Raw genomic sequence first — 22,257 nt, forward strand, 5'->3', positions numbered from 1 at the left:
GAGAAAAATACTGACCTCGAATTAAATCTGATTAAATGCCGGATTAGCCGTGGCTGCCACGTTGACACGTTGTGCTGGAAGGTTTTTACAGTCACTTCATTAGTCATTTTAAGAATTCTGCAGCATTAAATTACTATTTTAATCCCTAAAATGAGCGAATCGCCCATGGAAAGAATTCCCGAAAGGCTCCACATTATGCTGCAACTCCTCAGAATATTGGACAAGACAATCTTCTGCTGCCAAACATCACAAAAAGGCCTGAAGGGAGCTGTGAAGGGATTCATTTACATTCCGTTAGAGACACAACCTCAACCAGATTGCGTCTCTAAAAATGCCAAAATGAAACCTGGATGTTTTGCTCTGGTGTATTTGACTCTATGATTTTTGCACCGATAGCTGTTTTATCGGTGAAACCACATTTGAATTTGCTGGAGATGTTGCGCGTGCTTCACATCTCATCCTTATCTTGGCCCTCGAGCGCGTCGCAGTGCCTGAGCGATGAGAACAGAGTCTACGATAGAGTCCCAGCATGTGCCGATTTGCAGTTGGCGGAGCGAAGCAGCTCTGCTTCGCGCTTTCAGCACAGCTGAGGGTCGGTCGTCGCCGCCCGGCAGCGGAGGACTTTCAGGAAACTGTCGATCTTGTGGGAATCCCGACGGAAGCAGGACAGCAGGAAGTTGAAGTTGATCAGTTTGGACATCTTGTCCTGGCCGAGGTCGTTGCCTCCTCCGTAGGGCAGGGCGGAGACGGTCCGGGCGTCTGGGCCCATCTGAGAGCAGAGGGGGGGGGACGGGGGGGGGGGGATGGACAGTTATTCATCCCGTAATACGCTTCTTATTGACAAAATCATTGTTCTCGGCATCGCTTCATTGCACGTCGGCGCACCTTTCCGGACAGTATATCCAGGCCGGCTCCCAGGCTTTTGGACTGCTCCCGCAGCTCCTGGATCTTGTTGGATATTCGGCTTTGGCCCGGGTGGGGCAGCGTGTTGGCGGAGGTGGACAGGACGAGCAGGGGGTCCGCCCAGGCCTGGAGCAAGGAGCGAGCCAATGACAGCAGGTCTGACTCCTGCCAGAGAAAACACACCAAAGATCCAACATCCCGGCATCTTGCACGTCTCCTGCGAGACAATGGAGCTGTGAAGGCTGACTTACTGATACTCGCAGGGCTTGCTCCTTGTCATTGGGCGTCGGTAGAGCGGAGGTGTGGCACATCGCGGGGCGTGGCATGATAACTCTGCCTATCGGGGGGAAATGAGAGTCCTGGAAGGGACGAAAAGGATGATTGTCATAACAAAACTCAGCAAGTCAAGACCAAATGAAGCTTCATGAAGCCCTTTCTTTATTCTCTGGCTCCACCAGAGGGCGCGCTTGGTTTGAAGATAGCTGCTGAAGGACTGGCAATGAAATGTGTTTCTCAGACATTTGTTCAACAAACAGCGCCATCTAGTGGCTCCAGATAATAAAGAAAGTGTTTCATGAAGCTTCATTTGGCCATCATAAGCTGAAACTAGGACACAATTTACAACAGTAAACAATTTATTTTGAACTTAGACCTGTTTTGAATTTTGACTTGTTTTCAAAAACATGTTTTGAAATATATATTTTTTAACAGGTTTAAATGTTTTGAGTTTTTCTTTTACTACCTGTGCAAGTTTTTCTTCCCATTTTTCTTTTCTTTTTTTCTTTTTTTAGTTGCTTTTGTATTTTCTTTTGGTGTCCGTTTCCATGGCAATGGAGTTCGGAGCCACTGAAAACGCATCTCTTTGAAAGTGGCTCCCATGGTTGAACTTTTCAAAAGGACTCAGTGGAAATGGTGGAAAATGCAACTTTTCTGAAATGCTGCTGCGACACATGTGCACCACGGCTGGAGTAAATGTTTCTTCTAATAGTACTAGTATCAGTACTAGTAATAATACTTCTAATAAACACAATGGCCACAGGTTGAAGGCCACTGATGTGGCAGTTATTTCCAATCACATGACACACACACACACACACACACACACACACACACACACACACACACACACACACACACACACACACACACACACACACACACACACACACACACACACACACACACACACACACACTGACCAGCTCCTGGCTGAGCATAGTGCTGAGGGAGTGCAGCTTGTCAGAGTGCTGTGAGGCTCGGTCGAGCAGGTCGCCGATGGGGATGGCGCTGCACGCCGCCATCATGTACAAAACTGTGAACATAAAAACAGAGGTCATTCCTAAAAAAAATAGTTTTTCTTTTACTCCCAGAACCTGAATTTTCTTTCAAAGTTATTATGGCATGATTTTTCACACTGCACTTGCGTCAATGATGAGCAGCATTGAAAATGTCATAAAAAACTCTTTTTAAAAAGTAGTGGAGTTACTTTACTAGTTACACCACTATGTCGCTAAAGCTCAGAGTTGCAGGTCTGTTGATTTCTGCTGGATTTAGGAAACTTTTGAAGTGTTGCAGACGATCTTATTACACAGCAACAACCTTTGGCCTTTACCAGGGTGGTTTAAACCCATTGTGGTCACTTTCAGCTTTTTCTTGTTTTTACTTAAAGTAATCATTATAACTTAATGACAGCTACAGAACGCATCACTTTCTAATGAAAAACATGATTTGCTGGACACTAATAACATGATGCATCAGGATTGTGAAAGCTTTTATAAGACATCCATTGAGCATTTTAGCCCTTTTAGATACTATTTTAATGCTAAGTGGTGAAATACAGTGTGAATTTTGTGAGTTTCATACTTGGGAACAGTTTTGTTTTTTTTAATGACGTATAAATAACATTTAGTTGCATGTTTGTAAAGCTGACTCTAAAAAAACACAAATGTTAAAAAAAAAAAAAAAAGTAGGTCTTAAAATGTAACAACAACCAAGTGTTGAAATTCATTATTTCTAATCGCATGTTTCTGATATTGGGATTATTTTTTATGCTGTTGTGTGTGTGTGTGTGTGTGTGTGTGTGTGTGTGTGTGTGTGTGTGTGTGTGTGTGTGTGTGTGTGTGTGTGTGTGTGTGTGTGTGTGTGTGTGTGTGTGTGTGTGTGTGTGTGTGTGTGTGTGTGTGTGTGTGTGTGTGTGTGTGTGTCAGTCTATTGAGAGATCCCCTCATTAGGTTCAGAGTGATTTACACCAGTTAGGTAGAAGTTCTCCGACTCTTCTCAAATGAGAGGAAATGTACCTAAACGTGTTAATAACCATTATAGATAACTTCTTTTTTTAAATTGCTTTTTAATTCAAGATTACCAAATATTTCTCCTCCCCAAATCTTTAAATTTGCTCCCTTTTGTCTCCCTAAGCACATCAAGTCTTCCATATTATAAATAAAGCACTTCAGTTCTCTGATTCATCACCTCACCTGTCATAAAGAGCTCGCGTCCATTGTTCCTCCTGTCAGCCATCTCTCTCGCTCCTCTTCGTTTTATGCTCCCTTCTTCTTCCTTCCTGCTCCATTTTGCCTCCCTTTTTATAGTTTCCTGGCTCCAGCGGTTTGGTTATGCAGCGTTTGGGTGAACGTGTGCTAATTGTCTGGAACTCGCTTGGACCAGTTTTTTAATGAGAAACATGGTGGTGGAGCTTTGAATGGATGCAGCAGCGTGTGTGTGTGTGTGTGTGTGTGTGTGTGTGTGTGTGTGTGTGTGTGTGTGTGTGTGTGTGTGTGTGTGTGTGTGTGTGTTGTGGAAAAAAGTTTCCTTCTGATTGCGATTGAATGATGCACAGAAAACGTGAATGTGCAAACAAGCTTGTGAAATAATGCAGTGACGTTAATTCGACATTATTACCGGTTATTGTTCTTACTGGAGGCCACGGCGCGGCTCCTCCCACCTTTCACCCCCATCTGCTGTAAGCAAACCTAAATAAAACACAATTTCATTTCCTAATTAGATGGAAAAATCTACAAACTATCCCTCAGGACACTCTGACGTGATGAGAAAATCTCTCTCTCATTATCCCCATTCACAAATAACCTCCATTCTATTCCATTAAACGTTTACCTTTTTTTTTGTATTTGTATATGAGATGCTACAACTCCCGTGCCGACCTTCCAGCTGTGTTGACACTGTGCAGACCTGAACAGTACTTATAATTTAAATAAAACACACATACATTTACAATATCTACCGTTGGATCAGCGAGCACCAAGAGTTTTCATGTCTAAATAACCATAAATTATGTACCGTGTACAAAATATATAAACAGCAGTATATCAACTACATACTTATGATTAATGTTACATGAAAATATAACAGCTAAATGTGACTACTGAGTGTCTGAGCATTGATAAATACAAATTAAATTAAATTAAATTGATGATTGCATGCTTTGTTTCACCCCAAGTGTTATTATTATCATTATCATTATTATCATTATTATTATTTATTATCATTCTTGTTATTTATTATTATTATTATTATTATTATTATTATTATGATTATTATTATTATTATTATTATTATTATTATTATTATCATTGTTGTTGTTGTTATTATTGTTATTATTGTTATTATTATTATTAATAATAAACTATTTTAATGATAAGAGACATAATTCTGCTCGTGCTAATTAGATGTTTTTAATTTAATCTGTCCTTCCCTTCCTGCAGGATCTCGGCCAGCGGAACTGGAAGTTTGTAATCTGAGCCTCCTGCTCCAACCCAGTGGATTAGTTTGTCCAATAATGAGCGTATGCTGTCTCTCTCTTTCTCTTTTTTTTGTTCTTTCTATCCTCTCATCCCAATGTTTCCACCTCCAAAATCTGGTTCTGCAGGTTTCCTCCTGTTGAAAGTCAGGTTTTCTTTTCCACCTTCCCTCCATGCTTCGTCAGTTGGGATTGTTGAGTTTTCCTCTATAACAAATAATGTTTTCATAGAATAATGAATAGTTACAGCAAAAACATAAAAATAGCACAGAGTGAGGATGAATTTGTAAACAAAAAAACAAAAACAAAAAAACTAAATCATACATACTTAAAGCTGCAGAAATTGTGTCTTGAGAAGCACCAGGGAACTTTTTAACCTGCAGAGGAACTGCGATGAAGACAATCTCAGAATTTGATGTGAAAAAAAGTCAATGGATTGTTTTTGCAATTTTTCAAGTTCCATTAAATATATGGAATTAGTTCTTTGCAATTTGTGATTTTCTGTCAATTTACTGGCCTCGGCCACTCCAACTTTAGTTAGACTGTGTGTTGTTTTTTTTTAATGTTTGCAGCAGTTAGCTTAAAGTCTACATGAGGAGCAGCGTGGTGTTACAGATCTGTGTCAGTTATGTAGGAATAATATAGATTTTTTGCATTGTGGTTCAACTGAGCTGATTGTGATAGGTTGGTCTGTGTCAGATTATTAGTGACATCTGGTGGACATATGTGGAATAGCAACAAGTGACGAAATAGAGGCGCTACTGTATATAAGGTTCTTCTTCTTCTTCTTCTTCTTCTTCTTCTGTACCTTCATGAAATGCTGATATCATATTTTTGTGAGTTATTCCACGTTAACACCCCTTATTTTCTGCACACCGTCTCTATAAATGAACACAAATATCATCAGTTGTGGTTTATGTTTATTTGCTTGAGCCACTTTCTTCAATTTCATATATATTTAGCTTCTTTCGTAATAAAGCTACAAAACAAGTGCTGCTCTCAAATGTCGACATACAGAGGCTTGCACAAGTATTACAACCAAATCACATTACAACCATACATGTAAATGTATTTTATTGGGATTGTGTGTGATAAACCATCACAATGTGAAGCGGAAGGTAAATAATACATGGTTTTCTAAAATTTTTATTTTTTTTCTAAATAAAAATCTTAGGAGGGTGGCGCATGGACATATTCACAAATGAACTGAAATGAACCGATCTACCGTTTTGTAATTCTCTTCAGGTCTTTCTTCACACCTGAGCTTGATCGCACTGGATCACAGGCTTCATGGCCTGAAGCACAACAACAAGCTTCAGTAGTGGTTGGTGCATGGGCAGTGCAGTGGTTTCATTCAGCAGTCCAGAAACATGAATTTCCATTTGTGTGGCGAGTGCACGTTCTTTTCTGTAATTGCACAGGTCTTCCTAACATCATTTAGTTTCTAGCAATCTAAACATGCCTGGCATGTGGATCGGATGTGGTTATGGAGGCGAGTGTGTTCGTCCCTGGAGGTGGTCCGATGGACTGGTGACCCGTTTGAGTTGAGTAACTGACCTTAATCAGGATAACGCTGGTACAGAAAATGAATGATAGAAAAAGCTGCTTTGCTTAAGTGGAAAACTTGTTTCTTGTGATGTTAGCTATTTATCTAATAAAGTAGTGGGGTTACTTTTCTGGTTAGTCTAAATGAACAGTAACTAGTTATCTGGAAATGAAACCTTTGTTCTGCTTTGTCTTCATAAAAAAAACCTATGGTTTCCTACTTAAATAACATGTGAAATTATTGAAATATTATTTTCTAATCAGCAAATAGATGAAAGTGACCGATGTTTGATATTTTTAGAACATCGTTCTCAATAACATTTACAGTACAGTCATGTTCCTTTCATCAAGTCACTAGTTACTTATTATTTCTGGTATCTGGTAAAATAACTCTTCAAAGATCAGCTGACAGATTATAATCTGAAGCACTTTGAAACTACAAAAGTCGTGAAAATGCACAGCGTCAATAAAGGTTATTGTACCATTCAAATCAACGGTAAAACATTAAAATGGCTCAAAAAAAGAACCTTTACTCATGCTGACATTAATTTTATGGTCTCCGATACATTTGGTTGCAGACAAAATGTTATTATTCCAAACTGGGGACATTTCCTGCTGAAAAAGAATCAGAAAGTCGTGAAGCTTCACACACAAGAACAGGTCATTCAGGATCTGTCTTCTTGCCCTTTACATGTGAAGTAACGTGTGTGAGACCTCTGAGCACGTCAAGGTCACGGCCGTCCTCCGGAGTTCAACAGGTCCCCTGCGTCCTGTATTCAGAACTTCCCATAGGTCTTCACTTCGGATGTCCAAACAACGTGCAACACTGTAAAAATTGACCCACTGCTTCAACTTGTTCGTCCTTTAAAAGGTATTCATGCTCCTTGAACAATTTATTTTTTATTTTTTTTACATTACACCGACCAACTAGGATTTGATGTGAGGAACAACAACGTAAAGCAGAATTATGACCTGAAAAGAAACATGCCACATAGTTTTCAAAGTGTGGATGACGTTTCTATTCAGCTCCCTCTGAACTCCCATTGCCTTCAATGAAACTCAACCAATCACCTTCAGGAGTCACCTAATCAGTAGAGAGGACTCACCTGGGTAAAAAGAGTCCACCTGTGCGTCATTTCTTCTCAGTATAAATAATGAATGAATGACAGGGTCACAGATGAAGTTGTGGAGAAGTTTGAAGCAGGGTCGGGGAAAAGAAACTTATCCAGCACAGCTTAAACTCAGAGGCTGGGATACAGATCCTCGGTCACTGTGCAGAGGATACGTCAAACATGTAGAAACATGTCCCCCGATCAAAGAAGTTCAAAGTTGAACTTTTTGGCCATAATTAGAAGCATGGTGGGGGCAGCATCATGCGGTGGGGATGCTTTGCTTTAGTCCGGACAGGGAGGAGACCTTCCAGCAAAGAAAGACCAAATCCGCCATTTCCTGTTTTACAGTGCGGCCTCCGTCCTTTTCCATTCAGTCTACACCAGCGCACATGACACAATGCACATGTGTACGCCATCGCAGCAGCCGTCTCATATGTAACCTCCCGACTGACTTTCAAAGATCCTCCGATCTTTATCGCCGCCTTTTCCGGCGCGGCCAAACTGCTGCAGGCGAATGCCTGCATGTTGACAGGAAAACAATTTATGTGGGTGTGTGTGTGAGTGTTTAAACATGTATATAGTGTTATCTCATGCAGAGCAAGCATGGAGCCTGGAGGTTTTGAATGCATGAGAGAGAGACCTTCAGAGAACAGAATTCAATCAGTAGCCGTATTTCACAATTTTATGGGCTGAAACGTCGACCTTGCCGCAGTCTCCCACAGCCAGCCTGAATGCAGTGTATGTGCCACACATGCACGGTCCTTCCTTTATTCTGTCTTTAACTCTTGTGGAATCTCAAACATCGGCTTCTTCTTTTTTCAGTCTGTTGCTCTATAAGTTCAAGCTTCTCTTCTGTCCCTTTCTTTGCTCCCCCTCCCCTCAAGCGCCTCCGTCTCTCGGCCCCACATACATTGAGTGCACACACATGCACACTCATGCACACACACACATGATCATAAACCAGAGCCTGCACACACCCCCTTCCACTGAGATCACACTCACTACAGAGCAGTCTGCAGCCCGTCAAAGTCCCCCTTTGGCTTTTTTTTCCCCTCCTTCTGACTGCTGCAACACAACTTACACACTTTTCCAGCAACTCAGGACCGAGGCGTCCCATCTGCAGATAGGTAGGAATTCACCACCACTTGCACTCTTGATACGAGCGTCTTTCCACACAGGAAGACCCTCGTGCTACTTAAAGTACACAGTGTTCCCTCCTGTCCAGATGCACATGAGCTCACATGGAGGTGAGGAATTGGTTTCTGATTGAAGCTCATCTCTGTTTGCTCACATTACAAGCTCCTGCTGCTCTTTCAAAACTTTTTTTTCTGGAGGATTCCCTGTACTTTAAAGACTCTTTAATTTTTTGTTTTTTGTTTTATAATTTCACTTTTATGCGTCTTCATTATAGATCATAATGTGTACCTGCTTTATTTCACATTTCAATGCATGAGAAAGTGGATGAGAAGAGGTTTTTCCACGCAGGGAGTTAATTAGTTGACATTTGATGCTGATGTAATTTAGAGGCACTTTGCTCAGTGGAATATGGATGAGGGGGGAGGAGTATTTCAGGAACTGGGACAAACCAGTTCAAGTGGACATGTGTCTAAAGTTAGGAGTGAAGAGAAAGCTGGAACATAGAGAAAGAAAAACATTTCTTTGAACGAGGCTGTAAAAATCAACGAAATGCCTTCTTTATGGGAATGTTTCCCATTCCTGGACCCGGGAATCCACAGCTCTGCATGGTTTAGTTGTCACCTTGTTCTTCTGCACACATTTCAAAGGAATAGGTGGCCTTCGGCCCCCTGCAGAGGTTGATGACAACTCATTTGTCCGAGTCAAATTGAAGCAATCAGCCATGTAAATCAAGCGAGGTTCAGACTCGTGTCAGAGTTCAAGGTCTTCACGAGGTCAAAATTTCCACATGAGAAGAAAAACATGTTAAGGTTGAAGTAGAAGAGGTTTGAGCGGTTGTTGTGGTTATACATTTAAAATCCAGTCCTTGCAAACAGCTTTTTGTGCTTCACAAAAGCGATTGAAGCCTGTACACCAGGCAAGGGTTGCCCCGGAGCCAGACTCCTTCAGGTTGTTGCATTACATAACAACTAAGACGCAGTGCCACCTCATGTTGTAACGTTACACAAGGGGCCATAATGTCTCGCAATGAAGGATAATGGAGGACGACCCTGGGGAAGCGGGTTGACGTCCCATTAAAACTACAGAGAGCGTTTTGAAAAATGTTCTTCTCGCTACCGAAGGAGGAAAACTGGTTCCACTTGTTGATAAATACCTTTTTCTTCAGCATGTTACCAAAGCAAATCCTCCTCCAAGAAAGCTGGGAAAAGTTCAGCTTTTGGTGAACAAGCTAAGAAAAGAACCCCTGAAAATCTGTTTTAATGTTAAAAAAAATATGTTATTCTTCTTTTTTGTGTCTCAAGACCGAAGTTTAGACGATAAGTTGTGAAATAGAAATGAAAAAATTCCTGTAAAAGTAGTGAAAAAAGACAAATTCCTCAGAGTTTAATGCAATTTCCTTTTGAATATGTTTGGCTGTGAACTGTGTTTCAGGCCCAAGAAAAATGGAGAATCATCACTTTTAGCACATACATTTTTAAAAGTTGAGAAATTACTACAAATCTATTGATGGTTAAAGCCATTTCTGTGTCAACCTTTATCATAAATTCTGAAGGTTCCCAGTCCTGACATTGACCTTGAAAACATTTGCGATCCAATTTTCAAAGCCATAAGAAAACCCTTTGTACTTATCTTGATAGAAAGCAACAAATACTTTAAACTACTTTTAGACACAAATTTCAAATCATACAGGTCTTTTATTGTGTTTTACTGGATCATATTTTCTGACCTTTACCGAACGGCAGCCATGTGCTGCCATGAATGCCACCGCTGCAGAGTTGCTACAGCTGACGGCACAAAGTGACCACTAGATGGCAGCTGTCAATTGTAGAAGCTCATGTAGAGGGACTGCACATAATTACGATCATGCTACACACACACACACACACACACACACACACACACACACACACACACACACACACACACACACACACACACACACACACACACACACACACACACACACACACACACACACACACACATTCTTATGCACCTTGTCTCGTCCTAACTTGCATTTCTCCCTGCAGTGTTGTACTTTTTCCTCCATGCCTGCACTCTGCTGCCCCGTTTCCACTAAAATAGCACAGACGGTAATAAACCTCATGATGAACCTCAGCCAACCAGGAACCCCAACAGCCCCTGTTCTTCCTGCCCTCGTTTCACAATCCCCCTCTTCTGCAATTCACTCCGGGTCACTGCCCCTTCACCCATCCTGCACCCCTCCGCCCCTCCCCTGACTGCTGTGTACACACGTGTGCTTGACTCTCACATGTTATATCTCCACCCACCTCCTCCAGCACTACCCTCCCCTTTAGCCAACCCGCTCTTATCTCCCTTGTCTCTCTGTCCCTCTCTCTCTCTTTCTCTCTCTCTCTCTTGGTGGGACTGGGATCTACAGGCATTCAGAGGACAGGAACAGGACAGGACACGCACCCCTGACACCACACAGCAGCAGCACCACCAGCACCACAGACATGTCCGACTCTGAAGCCGCCGCTGCCCCCGCTGAGGCCCCCGTCCCTGCTGCTTGTGCGACCATCAAGGCTGACCTGGACAAATGGTAGGTGATGGCTTGCATGCTGCAAAGGGATTGTGTGCAGATCATAAATGTCCACATTCGTCTCTTCCACTTCAGCCAAACTTTCAGAAAAGGAGACGAGGTTCATACCATGAAATCAAGTCGTTGAATCATCTTGAAATTCTTTGTCTAGCTTTCACTCTTTCGATGCCTTCAATCATTTGTCCTTTGTGACGTTCATGCAGCGAAACCCTGAGAACTCGATCACCCGAATCACCCGTGAAGTGCTTGACTATTCTCTAACAAGCTCAGAAAAAGATGCGACGATAGCGAAAATCCCCCTTAAATTTTTCCTTCAAATTGGAGAGATTAGTTGAGGGAAACGGCGACCTCAAAGGCGCCATGTTAAAATGGAGTCTCCTGAAGCGATGCTTCGGTTTACGCGTAAAAAAAAAAACGACGATTGTCCCCGTTGGGATGTAACTGAATTTGACATCCTCACTGAATAACAACAGTGGAAGTTCTGAAAACTTGGGGTACCCCTTGTCGGGCAGAACAATCTGAGGGGTTAATGATGAGTGGCGGTGGGGTGATGTCTGCACGCATGGATGACGCCTGGGAATCTGCTTGCGTCACTTGCCTCCCTTTCCCCAGAATACCTTGCACTAGCTCGTTCTGTTCGTCCCTGGTGTATCCTTCAGACATTTGCTGTGTCAACGGTCAGGGACACCGGTATGGAGTTAGCTTCAGCCGATGAGCAAAAAGCTGAAATTATATAACACTTCAACACATCAAACCACTGACAGACTTTGCGAGTAAGCATCAAGCTCGAAGTCCTGTAGGAAAATTGTCTCTCGACATTGGATCACGATTGCAATATCTAGAGATGTAGCTACAAATCCAATAATTACATCTTTTTCATGGGACAACCCAATATTATGACAGTGAGTATTGCTTCTAGTCTGGGGAACACTGTCGGGTCTTGATAAGGCGTCGGCGTGTGAGGCCTGCAGATAAGACAGCAGGTCGCACTTGGGGAGGAAAGCAAGGCGTGTAAGGTTGGCTAATCATGTGCTAAAGTTGTACAATTGCCTATGCCGCACCAAGACGCCTTCGACACTTCAGTTGGACAGTGTTCTATGTTTAGGGTTTACATAGATAGATTCTCCAGCGCAGGTTGAGCTGTTCTGAAGACGATGCCGAGTTTTTTTTACGAGCACCTCTGGTATGTAGCCGGGCTGTTCGGCGGCACTTTTTCATGTGCGTAGGCTCATTCTGGACTCTCAGAATATTTACGATACTTTGAACCTTGTTGTTTGAGGTATCTGCAGTGTTTAGTTTATTGTATTGCATTGCTACAAAGGAAACTCCTCTCTTGCCATTCCATTCATAACTAGATTGGAGGAGAGTGTGCAAACTTGCAGTGTTAAGGTCAAGTACCACTTTACAGCCATGGCAAAGTGGATTGTCATGAACAGCTGTTCTGTCAACACTAATAGAATCCAAACAGAACCTCCTCAACACGCTCCCACATCAAAGGTTCATAGCCAACATCATTTCTTGATCTTGCCAACAACAACATTGTGACACACCTACAGCAAAACGGCTTGTCGTTTTCATCTAAAAAAAAAAAAAAGGTTCAGGTTCAATACAAGGGGATTTCTTTCATATGAGTGGTTTTACTTTGCATTCATAGCATCCCTGATTTGAAGAAATGCATAAAGCAATTTTTTTCTTTAGACAGACTCGCTAAAATATGCTATTAGGAAAATTACCGGTACCTAAACACCTATCCGAGCTCGCCCGAAAGAACTACAATCCTGCAGAATTCATTAAACATGCAGAACTTTCGACAGAGTTGTTTTACAGATTAAGCATCAATAAACACCAAGAAGTTATCACATTGTCACTAGCAAGGATTTTTTTTAAAAGAGAATTCATGGAGCAACCAAGAGATGAATTGCACTTTTATAGTTTTAAAGTTGTGGTTGTTTCGAGGTTGTAGCCTGTCCCACTGTGAAATGATTACGCGGAGAATATATGAATGCAGCTGCTCTCAGCTGAACATATGAGCAGGAAGACGGTCGGGCAGCAGCCGCATTTGTGTAGCTATATGACCCTGCAGTTATGTGTTAAGCTGCCAGCGCTCATCTCAAGGCCACAGTCGTCCCATTGGAGTATCAATAAACTTGACCTTGCTTGCACCCGACCTTTCTCACATGACCTCTGCCTCCTGTGATGTCAGATTTCTTTTCACCAGAAAAGAGCATATTATGTTTATGCAGAGCTATCAGGTGTGATCTCTAAAGCATCTTTAATGAACGTTTAAGCAGGAAGTGATGTGAACTTGGAAAAAAGCCGTCGCCTGAATCTGTTTTGCCGTTTAGTTTTACAGTTTTCGCCCGACTTGAGCTAACTGTTGTTCGGGTTAAGTTTATACCTTTAGTTTGACTCTTTCATGACTTCCAAGCAACAGATTGGCACAGTTGCCGACACACAATACACATTAGCCTTTAGCGGCTAAAGGCCTCGCAGTATGTCCATTAGCCACTCGCTAATGAAGCAGCTAAAGACTAAGCACCATTTCCTTTTCCTGTGGGGCTGTTTGGATTAAAACGTGAAGCGAGAACCAAATAAATATGGAGCTGATGTTCTTTAGATGAAGAAAGACTTTCCGTTTCAATTTTTTAAAATTTGCTAGCAAGCTAGCGAAAAGGGTTCGTTCTATATTAACCCAGAAGGTTGTTTGGAATTCCTCTCAAAACTGATGTTGTTGTCGATTTGATCATTTATTACATTATGAGAAAAGGCTTAAATTTGTTCGCCTCTAAGCAGCGATAACGAGTGAGGAGCTTTTTTTGGTCAAACTTCAATGCAAAACATTACCCGCTTCGTCTTTGCCAGTCAAGCATGTTCCCAAGTTTCCTTTGTTACATGTGGCCATGCGGGTAAATTTAATACGCTGACAGTGACCTCTTCTCCGGGCAGCCCTCGCTGCCAGTCAAACCGACCTTCTGGAAAACTGCCAATAACGGAGACTTCTTTATCCAACGCTTGATTTTATTTTTATTTATGGTTGTTGAAAATATTTCCATGCGTGTTATATCGTAAACTATATGCTATTATTAGTTTTATTCAAGTGAAACAGGTTACGTTTCAATTTGGACTCCAGCCTCCGACTATAAGTGGTTCCCTCATTAAATCTCCCAAAATGTCGACGCAGACAGAAAAACCCCAACGGGCCGGTCTGGACCGTCACTTTGATTCCGTCTAGGACCGATTCTAATGCCAGATATAGATTGAAATGGACTTCACTCTATATAATGAAAACCAGAACTCCATGTATATTTATAGACGGCCGAATGGTAAAGAACATGGATTGACGTGTGTCCAAGGAAGACTGTACGTGCAGGATACTATGACATCCTTGACATGTTCCCGGGCTGTAGATCATGTTTCTGTTCCACCTGACACCTGCTCCTTCCCACCCGGAGCCACCCGGACCAGCCGAGGCCCCGCACCCAGCCGGGGACACACGGAGGCAGCCATGTTGGATTCAGGCCTTCATGTTGAGATGATAAACAAGTTTAAAAATCCCTCCCTGCAACAGGTTGAATCATTTCAACACACATTTCTGACATACTTTTGATAGGATTTTTCAAAGAGATGACATTTTCACGATATTTTTCATTATAAATAAGAGTGGGAGTGACGACCTTGTCAAGGTCACAACGGCAAAGTCACACAATGAAGTGTGCAACAGGCAAGTGAGCAAGTGACGCTTTAAAGATATTCAAATGAATTCCTGCTTTAGATGTGCTTTTTTGTTTTTATTTCTTTTTTACAACCTACTAATCGATGTGATTCCATTGAATAAGAAGTAAAAGTTCAGCTTGCAAAACATATTTTAAACTTAAAGTCAACTTATATTCCAAAAAGTCTACATTGGTGTTACTTGAATCTACATATTTGGGAAAAGCTTGTCACTACTCAAAATATTATTTTTTCTTTTTTAATAATTTATTGCTTTTTGAGATCTTCCTCCCCGACAAAAAGCTGATTGCATTACCAAATACTGATTTTGAGTTCATTTGTGCATCCTCAACTTTTACCCCACACCGTTAAGATTATGATTAGGGTCCGGACCTCCGTACTTTGAGACTGTGTCCACTTTCATGAGGGACGAGCGGGAGCACATGTTCACATGCGGGGGTTTTCCTCTCTGTTACCGGCTGCCCGCGACTGTATGTGCAGACATGTGTGTACATTCTCGCCTGTGGAAAGCGTGCTGGTTTTATTCGTGGAATCTGGCGACTCGACACAAGCCAGTAATCTGAGTGCTGTGGCCGACTCCAGGCTCCTTCCTCTGAATGGAGCTACACACACGAGCACTAAAGTGTAAAGTCAGTATTATTAGATTTTTTTTTTTTTTGGGGGGCAGGTTTTCTTTTTCTGTGTCTGTGTGTGTGTGTGTGTGTGTAAGCATCTCACCAGTGTGGAAGGAAATCCTTAAGGAGGTATTATCTTGTTATAATTGACAAAAGTGTATAAAATCCTACTCAACATTACACTATAATCACATCCCCAAAATACCTTGATTTCTTTGAATGTGACTTTTTATCAACTTCTGTTTTTGGGTCTGATCTGATAAACATGTGTTGTTGATATTAAACCGTGCATTCATGTACACATTTCCAGCTTAGAGACGTGCTTGAAAAAACTGAGAAAGAGACAGTCACACAAATTCTCATGATGTTTGGACTGTGGGAGCACCTGGTAAAGACTCCACACAGGGGATGAGTAGTAATTACTACTACACCAAACAAGAGTTTATTACCGCCCCTACAGGCAAGGGCTGGGATTCCATGTCAGGGGTGAGTTGTGCAATAAACAGGAAAAATTCCAAAGAACTTTTTTTTGGGGGAAGGTCTTCAAATGATATATATGGAGGAGGGGTGGAAAAGATAATCTTCTGGGGGTTTGCAAACCCCCCTTTGTACACTTCTTATGATGCTTTATGCCCCCAGTATCCTGCTGAGTAACCTGCCTCAACCCCAAATATCAAAAAATACATTATAATCAACTTCCTTTGGCAATTAAAACTATCATCTGCTGGTTTAAAGCAAGTGCAGTCTCCAGATCATCGCTAGAAAACATTTTTAAATGTTCTGCGTCCCAGCCAACCCCAACACCTCCAATCTCCAATATAAGACTGAGATGATCTTTGACTGAAACACATGATCTGGAAACAGAATAATCTATCATGAACATGGTATAATGGCAATAAAGTCAATTTTAATAGCTACACACTTTTAAACAAAATCATTAAAATTCATTATAATCTTTTTTCATCACAGCTGAAATGTTATCGCATTCAAAGAAGTCATAATCCTACGAAAGGTGTAATTTAAGGTCATTCGGTTGCACACTTTCCAATGCAAAACCAACTTCATAGATTAAAAAAAAAAAAACTATATCATTATATAATAACCTTTTAGTTGGAATATGTATCTGTGTATATTAGTCAATTTCAAAATACATTCCAATTCGCCGTTCACAAGCCACATTCAATACTTTCAGGGCCATCCAGTGTGAAAAAATAGATTTAATCCCTCTTTCATTGAACAGCCGTCAGCATTGTTACGCGACCTTCAAAAAGATTACTTGGTATTTTCATGTCTTCTGTATATTGTGGCAATACATGAGGGGCTAAACTAAGACAAGATCTGATAAGCAATCCTCACTCGGGTTTATCTTTTTATTTTTTTGGAAACTTGTGAACTTGTATTGATTTGTAAATAAAGTACAGTTTAAAAAAAAAAGAATAATTCTCCAAAAATGCAATATTTTTTTTATCGATTCGAGAAGACAATGACACTCGAAAATGATCTGTTGACTACAGTTTGGCCCCTGCATCATGTTTTACCGCTGAACCTGCTCGGTCATCTATTATTCATGTTCGTCCCAGAGGACCGAATACGACGAGCCCTGCCTGAATAATTCACAATTCATTTCCTGATTGTGTCCGAGTGAAGGAGGGTGACGTCACTTTACTACCACTCGCTTCATCCCTGCACACGCGGGGTCCAGCTCGGGTCCTGGATGTCCTGAAAGTGTGCCTCCGGTCTCCTGAAAGCAGGACTATGCATTACGTGAGCGAATTCATCGGATCAGGGCGACCCCGAAAGCTTTGCATGGTGACTCTGTGACGTGACCTCGCTCAGTCGAGCTCTCTCTCCGGAGGTTGCGTGATGGCAGTAATGATGACATCAGCTTCTAGTCCCCCCCCCCCATCCCCCTTCCGGCTTGTGCATGTGACCACCCGGCACTGAGGACTTAATCCTCCCGTTCACTTATTAAACATGCAGGCAAGCATCTTCAGGACAATATAGATTCAAAGCTGTTGTTCGAGGAGTGTAAACACACTGGCTGCTTTTAGATTACAGATACAGTCGTGTTGTGCGTCTAGTTTGAACAAAATACACAGTTTCTCAATCGTTTTCTCAAGATTTAGAGGGACATACATGCATGTGTGTGTACATGTGTGTGTGTATTGTGGATTATGGGAGAACACACCCTCGGGGTTGCTGCTGATCTAATGTTTGGTGCATCAGTGCGTTGCATCAAGCGCAGGCACTCATCGACTCTGCCCATGCAAGCACCCACCCTCAGAAAAGCATCCGCACGGTCTCCACCCAGTCCAATGGATCCCATTGACCTCTCCAAGCAACACACACACACGCACACGCACACGCACACACACACACCATTCGCTCCATCTCTGCTGGCAAACTAAAGCGCTGAATGATAATCTGCTGCAGCCAGCTGTGTGTTACATCACAAACAGGCAACCGGCCACAACACAGAGAGATAAAGCAGCAAATGTGACCCTCTGAATGAATGTGGCACAGCAAAGTGAATCGACGACGCCGCTTTCCAACATTTTTACTGCCGCAAAATGAAACCACAACCACCACTGGATTGCAGAGTGAAAAACCTGATGTCATTGCATGTATTCCTGCATGGCCTCTCATCGCAGGATTGTTGGTTTGAGTCTCATTTGTGTCTTTTTGCCAAACATCCCAATTGAAAATAAGCCTGGTGCGTTGCAGCTCCATTGACGTCTCTGTGTAAATGTTGGTATTGAGGCCTGGAGACACTTTGAGACTGGCAGCAAAACAATGTGCTCCATAAGAGACAGACGTTAACTCTTATCTTTGTGCTCTATTTGCCGAACTTCAAACAAGAAAGTCCCTTTCAACTCTGCTCTTCGGATGGTAATTCAAGTTCTTCATAACTGAGGCGACTTGTCCCATTTCTTTGTTTGTCCTGAAGGGAAAACTTGCAACTACTGTAAGAACTTTGCGACAATAAACTACATATTTGAAAGCCAATGAGTTTATGAGATCCGACTTCTATCGGATGATAAACTTGTAGGACCGCTAATATATCCGAGTTTGTGGGTAACTTAACTCATCATCAAAGATGAAGAAGAAGTTGATGTATTCAGGATGCATGCGTATTCAAATAACTGTACAACCCCAGGTGATGCATTTGAGTCCGTTTGATTTAAGTTTCAGTCAGAAACCAGACCTCTGACGCTCCCGCTTCGTCTCAGGAGTCATTGCATTGTGGGTAATGTAGTGGAAACCCTCAATACTTTTTCTCTTTGATCTCTTTGTGTTAGTTTTCATGAAAGTAACACTTAATCACAACAGAGCACAGAGAAACGTCTAGTAAAATGTACTTATTTTATGAAATGCTTTACCATAAGTGTGAAAATACAAAATAATAGATACACCGAAATAAAAGTAAACACGCTTCTAACAATTGAATACATATGTAAGATTAAAAAAGCATGTCACAAGAAACAAAACGGAGAATCTATACACTAAAGCAGACATATGCTTTCTATCAGAAACTTCTAAAAAGTGTCCCTGATACCAATCACCCTAATTGATGGTTTAAAGCTCCTTCAGCTGATTTTATTAGTGCCCCGATATATTGTCCATTTTACTGTGATTAGAATCCCAAAGCTTTTGGATTTGCATTATTGGAAAAGCTGTTTTCGAATGTATCCGAGTTGCACAGGGAGATGATGAGATGCCATGAAGCTGAAGGAGGAGCCGGTCTTTGTAGGCTAATATTGATGTAACTTGAAACTCCTCCTCCTCCCTCATCTTCCTCCTCCTCCTCTTTACCTCCGCATCTTGTCATTGCAGCATTATCGTGCCCCCCCCCCCCCCCCCCCCCCTCCCCCCTCCTTTCCCCCCTCCCTCTCTGATGTCCAGTCAAACAGATGGGACCTTGCACATGGCTCTGCTCTCTTCACCTCCCTTTTCATCTGCCTCAGCTTCCTCCCTCCCTCCTTCTCTCCCCCACTTTCGCTCCATCAACCTAATGCACTGTGTCAGTGTCGGCTGCTGTGTTCACTCCTGAATGGGAGACTGAAATAATCTCTCTCTCTCTCTCTCTCTCTCTCTCTCTCTCTCGCTCTTTGTATGTCGTTGGCATCGAATCTCCCTTCTATTCCTCAGATTGCTTCTCCTTTTACAGTGATTTTACTCGTCTTTGCATTTGTTTTGGCCCTTCCGGCATCAGATCTGTCAATAGCGTCCGTCAGGAGTCCTCTGAAAAGTGTGGCTACGTCAGTTTAACACAACTTTGTTGTTTCTTTCAGTGTGGCAGAGAAGGGAGCTGAGGGCTGCAAAGACCTGATGGAGGCCTTCGCTGCTTGTGTGAAGAGTGCGGCTGAGGGGACGTCATGAGGAGTCACCCTCCAGCCTCAAATGTAAGAACTGGAAAAATGCAGTTTACCTGTCTTCTGTTGATTTACAGCAAAAATGCAACGAATGCAAACATTTAGTTGTTTCGGGGTCTTGTTTTACTAACATGACACGTCATGATGCAGGCTGATGCTGATGTGTGGTGCCATTTCTATTGCTTTTCCAATGCTTTGTGCTCCCCAAAATAGAAATCAAGCAACCTTTAACCGCAAACTGCTGAAGTAGAGTTTCTATTAGGCCCGAAAAGTTTAATCTGGACATTACAAAAAAAAGCTTTAAAATCCATAAATATTCAACCTTTTATCAATTAATCAATCATGCTGCTGCCATCTACACTAAATACTGTAAGCATTTGTAAGGTTGTGCTTACAAATAACTTAATAGTTTATGAGTTGAACATGTACGTTATTATTCATAACAGACTTTTCACTTCATAGAGAATGAATGAATGAATGAATGGTTTATTTCGGTTACAGTTTCAGTGCAAAAGTTGAATTTTGTGCATTCAGTTCATGGTGCTTATAAGGTAACTCACACAATACAGTAATTTTTTCACAACAATATTGACGAACACGGAGTTGAATATGAGTCTTAAGGATTTCATTCATTCTAGTGGATGGTTTTGTTGTTGTATGTTAGTAGTGAGTTCACATGACAGCAGCAAGGGGATTTTGGTTGCTATTCATAAATGCCAAGGAGCGTAGAAGATTTCAATGTCATGGTAATAATATTCACATCCAGACAAGTTTGGGAACCTTTTTATGTTTAAATGCAATGATTTTAGGCTGAATACTGTGTGTGCATTAACTTACTGGTCAGCTCAGTGGAAATAATAATGACAAGCAGATATCTATCAAATAGTTGTTATCACTCTGCTTTTGTTTATGTTTTAGCCACAGATTAAAACAGCACAGGGAGTCATCGCACCATAAACGTAGTTTTTACATCAGAAGTCCTTCTTAACGTAATGGGACTTAAACCCGGGTAATTCATTCATATTAAAAATGAAACAACATCATATTCCATTCTGTACCTTAATAAATAAACTTTCCACCATGTTTGTTAATGTTTGTTAGTTAGTAATACGTACGGGACAAAACATTAAAAATTCTGGCTCCAGTATGTATACTTAGTCTTCATTGGTCCATATCTTACCAACATGTACAACAATAACATTCAAATCAGTGATACAGCGAATTAAAACATTTTGTAACAAGTCCCATGTTTTTTTTTCTTCACGAACAGAAACAGATCTGATAAATTAATTGCAAATAATCTGTTGTCAAGCGATCTTATTGATATGAGCGCTAATTCAAATTGTGTCTCATCATCATCTCGTGTCACATCTCGTCTCCTCCAGGTCCACCGCACTGAGTCCTCCAAATTCCCAGCATTCCCTTCTGCACAACAGCACTGGACTGAACGATGACAACAACAATGATGACGATGATGATGATGATGATGTTGAAGATGATGATGATCATAGCGTGAAAAACACTGTGTTGATTCGGGCTGAGTTTGGGATCTGGTGGCAGTAACCACAGTTTCCTCCCCCCTGTCCCTCCCCCCCTCTGTTTTAGCCTTATCTGGTGTCCCTCAGTCTTACCACCGCTCCCCTTCTTCCCTCTATGGCTGACATGCAGTACCTGGGCAATTCCAGTGAGCCGATGGGCTGTGATGTAAATTGTCGACTTGAAATGAAAACTTATAAATGGAAATAAAAGTATCAAATAATTGGTATAAAAAGAACTTGTGGTTTCTCGCCTTTTCTTTGAGATGACCGGACCCCGGACAAAGATTAATCTCTCTATACATGTCAAGAGTTTGAAAAGCAAAACTCGAAGTCCACCCATATGTTTATTAGCTTCGATATCATTACTTTCACAAGTTGATTTTAAGTTACATGATGCAGGATTATGCAATACTACTTTTGGCCATTGGGTGGCAGTGTTGAGTCACTCGGTCTGAGTTTTCACCTTTAGTTTCTCAAAATGTAGAAATGATTATGTGAAATGATTGGATCAAGAACTGGATAAAGTACCAAGTCTTCCATTATCCTGAAAACTTTACATCAGCACACAGTTAACTGCACAGTTGTAACATAAACTAGATTTTACCAGGACCACAGTCGTATGAAAACAGCTGCGGCTAAAGAATATAAATTTGCAATTTTGACAGCAGTATGACTGATTTGTATCCTACGTAACAATGAGCATTAACGAGACCTGCTAACAGAGCTCACCAGCTATTGCAACTAGTCTGATATCTCTGACCAGCAACTTTCTGTCTATCAGATGTATATGGAAAGTAGAGAAGAACCGTATCTTTTCAAAACTCATGTTTTTTAAAAAAAAAAGTGTTTTGTTTTTTAATGCAGCGATTGACAATGAGAAGGAACTAGTTCTAAATTACTTCTTCTAAATCCAGATCAGACATAATTATAACTCAACACACCATCTTGTGGTGGGAAGTGATATTGCAACACCCTTTAAGATTACA

At 41.5% G+C, this 22,257-nt stretch overlaps 1 protein-coding gene and 1 long non-coding RNA gene across 3 annotated transcripts; one reads left to right on the plus strand and one right to left on the minus strand.

Annotated features, from left to right (window-relative positions):
* Positions 1–577: 577 nt before the first annotated feature.
* prl (prolactin) lies at positions 578–2,204 on the minus strand (the record flags this gene model as incomplete). The annotated part of the gene is made up of 4 exons (XM_080487220.1): positions 578–769; positions 886–1,068; positions 1,155–1,262; positions 2,103–2,204. The coding sequence occupies 4 exons, from the start codon at positions 2,202–2,204 to the stop codon at positions 578–580; spliced, it is 585 nt and encodes a 194-aa protein (XP_080343346.1).
* A 6,098-nt stretch (positions 2,205–8,302) lies between these two features.
* Positions 8,303–21,499, plus strand: LOC308124706. 2 transcript variants are annotated; one of them, XR_013936317.1, is made up of 4 exons: positions 8,303–8,441; positions 10,853–11,014; positions 19,653–19,763; positions 21,119–21,499. It is a non-coding gene; the product is annotated as an uncharacterized lncRNA (long non-coding RNA). The 2 variants fall into 2 exon arrangements; XR_013936318.1 differs by lacking the exon at positions 8,303–8,441 and having other exon boundaries at positions 10,820–11,014.
* The last annotated feature ends 758 nt before the right edge of the window (positions 21,500–22,257 follow it).

Source organism: Lipophrys pholis, assembly GCF_963383615.2.
Source record: "Lipophrys pholis genome assembly, chromosome: 19".
In the NCBI taxonomy this organism is placed as follows: Eukaryota; Metazoa; Chordata; class Actinopteri; order Blenniiformes; family Blenniidae; genus Lipophrys; species Lipophrys pholis.